The sequence below is a fragment of the Mastomys coucha genome, chromosome X, assembly GCF_008632895.1.
Source record: "Mastomys coucha isolate ucsf_1 chromosome X, UCSF_Mcou_1, whole genome shotgun sequence".
NCBI lineage: Eukaryota > Metazoa > Chordata > Mammalia > Rodentia > Muridae > Mastomys > Mastomys coucha.
This window is the reverse complement of record NC_045030.1, coordinates 146332923-146338210: the sequence shown is the minus strand read 5'-3', so window position 1 is coordinate 146338210 and position 5288 is coordinate 146332923. Positions and strand designations below refer to the sequence as shown.

Sequence of the window (5288 nt, the reverse complement as noted above, 5' to 3'; positions counted from 1 at the left end):
ACTCAAGTGATTTCATGTGAACCTTGTCCTCATTGTAACTGGTCAAATAAAGGCTATAGCCTGTGATTGGGCAGTGGAAGAGAAAGGTAGATCTGGAGGTTTTAGAAAGTGGGGGGAGAGAGGAAGGAGGAGAGAGAGGAGGAGATGGAGGAAAGAGAGAGGAAGAAGAGGTGGAAGGAAGATGGAGCAGAACCACGTGGCCCAGAGAAGCCACAAGTAGCAAGGGATCTCATAGCTGGGGAATAGAGTGGTGTAGTGGTATTATCTGCCCAATATAGGCCTATGGTTTGTAAATATTGTAACTGAATTGTGTGTTCTTTGCACAGGCTTATTGGGGTTGGAGATTTACTATAACAGAAGATACTATAATATTTCATTTCAAAACATACTACAGAGCATTACTAACAAAAACCAAACATAGTACTGGTATAAAATCAGACACACATACCAACAGAATAGAATAAAGAATCTAGAAATAAACCACACATCTATAGCCAGCTAATCCTTGACTAAACCAAAACAAACAACCCATACTCTCATGTTTTGGTACAAAGGGTATATCCCTAGCTGGTTATAGGGATAGGGTTATATCCCTAGGAGTGACTGAATTATGAGGGTCATGTTCAATGCTTAATCCATTCATGCTCTGTATCTCTTGTACACCACCACAAAGTGAGCCATTTTCTTCTACCATGATGCTCTGCTTCACCAGAATCAATGGAGGCAGATAGCCATAGACTAAAACCTCTGAAATCGGGAACCAAAATAAATCTTTCCCCCTTAAAGCTGGCTTGTTCAAAATATTTAGTTACAATGATGAGAAGTGTCTAATATACATATACTGGAGACAATTCATCCTGAAATTGTGCTAGGGGAACTGGTTATATCCACATGCAAAATTTTAAAAATATATCCTTAGCACTCACTAATCAATACTCAACTTGAAGTGGGACAGAAATTAGTATCAGAACCATCATTTTGAAACTATTAGAGGAAAGTATGTGAAATACTTCAAGATGTAGGCATAAGCAAGAGTCTCCTCAAAATGACTCTAATAGCTCAGGAATTAAAATCAAGACTCAACCCATGGGGTGATAACAAATTAAAATGCATCTGTAGAATAAAGGACATTGTTAACAAAAGATGCTAACAACCTATAAAATGAAAGAAAAACTATATGATAGATGATTAGCATACAAAATAGACAAAGAACTCAGAAAATTTAACAGGAAATGAGTAATTTACTCTCTAAATGGGAAGATAATGTGAACATATACTATTGAAAAGAAGAAATACAAATACTCCAGTAAATACATGAAAAAATGCTTAGATTTTACCCATTACAGATGCACAAAAGAAACCTATGAGATTCAACTTCAGCCTGGTCAGAAGGGCTATAATCAACAAATAAACAAATGAATAAACAAACAAATAAACAAACAAACAATTGATCAATCACAATGTGCTGAGAAGCATATAGAGAAAAATGATTTCTTATATAATGTTGGTGGAAAAGTGAACTAGTCCACAACAAACAGGATGGGGATTCCTTAAACAAAACAAAAAAACATTTGGGGGTGGAGACAAAAGCATCAAAAATTCAAGGTCAGTCTCAGCTACATAGCAAGTTTGAGGGCAGATGAAGCAAAACTCTAAGGGACTAGTGATGTAGCTCAGTTGGTAGAGTACTTGCACAGCATAGCATGCATGATGCCTGGGGTTCAATACCTAGCACTGAAAAACTAGGCACAGCAGCATATTTGCTTGGAAGGTATGAGGGACAGTTTTTGTTTTGCTAAACTGGTGTTCAGGTAAGAACAGCGCAAAAGGGCAAACCCCATAAATGATCTTCTCTTCCTTGTAGTTTTTTCCTCTCTCCCTAGGCTCATCTCTCATAGTATCTATATATGCAAGTATGTGTTGGAGCTGGGATAGTGGCAGGGGCAGGGCAGACCTGTATGGATTCTGCGGTGAGCTTTCAGGTGAGAGCTTTTGGTGTACACTTTGCTGCATCCTGCAAAGTCACACTGATGAATCCGTCTTCTCTTTAAGTCAAGAGACTCTTCTCCCTGCATGTGGGCCATTGTCGCTGGTCTAAGCAAAGAAAGAGAGACAAGACCAATTACAGTGGAGCTATTTCATACCATCTTATCATTTATGCAAATTTTAATGCTAGCTCCCCTGGAGATGAGATAGTTGGAACCCTGGCTATTGTTTGAACCAGGCCATTCTGTTGAGGAAATGCAGCTCCCTGAGAAAGCACCAGAGGTGGTAATTTTTTCCTTGTCAAACAGTGTGAACATTTCACTTCAACAAGTTTCATTCTTGTGCTTAACAAAATACATTTTTCATACAACACGTTTTGCTCAGTGCAAGCTAATTGCTTCCAAATCATTTTAAGATTAGAGGACCAGTCTATTTTAAACTTATATAGAAAAACACTATAAAACTACAATTTATAGGAAATTGAAACCTTTTTTCATGGCTATAACTCATGATATATACAATTAGAATTTAACTCTTTTACAACATAAGTAAACATGCACATGTACCTACACACTCGTATAGTTCTTGGGAGAAGCAGTTTGTTTTTTATTTTCCTCAAACTTTTACTATTGTTTCCTGTTAATTCTACCTTCATACATGTATACCTGCACACACATATACTTGGCATGCATGTGTGTACACACAGGGGCACACTTTAAGTACTCACTCATGATGAAATCCCTGGAGACTCTGTAAGGCTGAAGAACCACTTTCAATTGCACTCTCATCACTATCACTTGGAAACTCCAGAGGACACATGGAGGCAGGGTCAACTTTGACTGAAAACAAAGAAAAGGGGGTTACTGTAGACAAGGATGTGCAAATCTCTATAATTATTTTCAGGATTCCCAGTATAGCCCATATTGAGAAATGGAAGTAAAATAGAAAATTCATTCAAAAAGAAAGAAGAGAAAGGATTCTCAACATTTTTTAGCATAGGAAGGGACAGAGGTGTCTTTGAAAGGAGGGTAGCTGTCCTTCTTGTGAATTTCCCTAGGACACAATCAAAGTGTGATCCATCCATCTCTAGGCCTCAGGCTCCTGGGAAAAAGGGTCTACAGAAAAGACAGCTCCAATTTATCCTGGAGGCACTGAAGTCTGTGACTAGTTCCATGTCTTGAGAAAAGTCCTAGGATTATCCCAACATTTATAGCCCTAAAAAACTGATTGTAATATCACATTTTGGTGACGATAACTATTTTAGACCATGTCAGAAGCAAGAGACTTTCTTTGATCATTTCTGATTGTGAACTAAAATAAACATAATTGTATAGAAGGAACTGTGCTGTTGAGAACAATGTTTTGTTTTGTTTATATCAAGAGAAGGCTGGGGTGGGTAGTATAGTACTTGTTTAGTATGTGTGAGATGCTCAATTCAACTAGCAGTACTACAAAACGTAAATATATAGATAGAATGATAACATCTGAAACTCTTCCAGGCACATCTTCAACCTTGCTCAATGAATGGTCTGTGGTGAAATAACTGTTAGGTAGCCCTGTGGTAGGTGTCTCTGGATAGTGTACAGGTACATCCTAACACAATATTCTGGAGAACAACTAACTCGGTTTGGAAAAGGCCCTCATATTCTTGAAATCAAATAAAATCTTAAAAGCAATCAAACCTTAAAAGGAAGGTTATATAGGTGTCAACTAACAAGGCTTCACAGGAAACGTGATTATACTGCAGAGACTCTTAGACAGAGACCAGGGAAGGTGTCTGTGTGACCAGAGCTAAGCGTGCCCAAGTATTGTAGTTTTCTGCCAAAGCTTTTATGATAATGGCACAGGAAAAAAAAAACCAGCACAATAATCTAGGAAGCCCCAGGGACAGACAGTGTCTTAGTGAGTGTAAACTTATTTGTTATTTAGTTTGTAATTTAACTCAGTGTTCAGATTTTACATTTTGCTTTAAATTGGCAATATTTTAAATCTAATGCTTTAAATGATTTACCATTAGATAATAGTATATGAAGATTCTAGGAAAATACAGACTATTTTACTCAAGAATATGCATTCCTGTTTGAGAAACATGGCCTAAAGGAAATCAATTATATGTTCTTTCGTGACAGGGTCTCTTTATGTAACGTGAGGCTACCCTGAGATTCCCAATCACCCTGCACGGCCATGTAATCTGAAAGTACAGATATGTGCCAAGACACATAGTTCATCATACATTCCTAAGCATTATAGAAATCATTTTTAAAACACTTTTAAAAATGGTAATTAGGACAATTCCCCTTTGGAATAGTGTCCCTCAAAATTGCAAATGGTGAAAGGAGACAAGCTAGGCTGACTGAGGAAGGGAAACTCTCTGAAGGTGAGCGACTCGAGGAAGTTGTAAAGCGCTTGCTTACCTGATCCAGCACTTTTGCCATCTCCCCCAATGAGTGGGACAGTAATGGCTGCAGGGCTCCCATCTGCAGGCAAACTGGTATAGACCATCGGCAAAGACTGAACCACCAGTGGAATTGTCTTTAGTCCGCTCATCTTACTTGGCAAACTGACTGAGGGGATGGTGTGGATCACATGTAAAATCGGCTGGCCACCGGTCCCCTGAGAGGAGGCTAGGATAGAGCCCGGAGAGAGAACAGCAGGAATGGCTGCTGAAGTGACTGCATCAGCTGAAGTAGGCACCATAACGGCTTGAGGTGCAGTCGGTGGCTTGGGAAGGCGGATTGGAGCTTGCAGCATGCTAGCAGGCTGGAGCGGAGCCTTCGGTTTGTGAAAGGAGAGATCAACTGGTTCCACTTGGGGCATGTTGAAATCACTCTCCAGGAGCTCTTCTGGGGGCTCAATCTTGATATCATTAAACAGAACTGGGTTCTCCATTGGGCTGGCAGCCAGGTATGGTGAAGAAGTCATATTCCTTCTGTCTGCTCTCACAGAAGGATCTCTGATTGGAACAGGGCCAGTGACCTAAAACACAATTACAAGGGGAGACAGCCACCGTTAGTTCTCTAAAGAGACATGGGAACAATGAAAGAAAGAAAGCTCCACTCTCATGGAAAAGATACATGATGCTGAAAGAAATTAAACAGTAATGCACTAAAGAATAAAAAAGGAAAGAGAATATTATTAAGCACCATTGTTAAGTACTGGCATTGCAGTATCAAACAATTGATAAAAAAACCTTTACTTAATTTTTCACAATCAAAGATCTAAAATGAAATTCAATTTTAACTTGAAAAATCCAATAAAAGAATATTCATTTAGAAAATAGCTCTTCAAATAAAAAGAAAGGA

General features: G+C 38.7%; 1 protein-coding gene across 1 annotated transcript in view; it reads right to left on the bottom strand.

The window, feature by feature from the left end:
- Klf8 (Kruppel like factor 8) overlaps positions 1-5024 on the bottom strand; it is a 14157-nt gene extending 9133 nt beyond the window's left edge. Inside the window, exons 1-3 of the mRNA XM_031369853.1 lie at positions 4401-5024; positions 2714-2825; positions 1955-2094 (exon numbers count right to left, since the gene is read on the bottom strand). Coding sequence (XP_031225713.1) covers positions 1955-2094; positions 2714-2825; positions 4401-4908 — 760 coding nt within the window. The 5' untranslated portion in view covers positions 4909-5024. The remainder of the gene's footprint in view (positions 1-1954; positions 2095-2713; positions 2826-4400) is intronic.
- Positions 5025-5288: the final 264 nt, after the last annotated feature.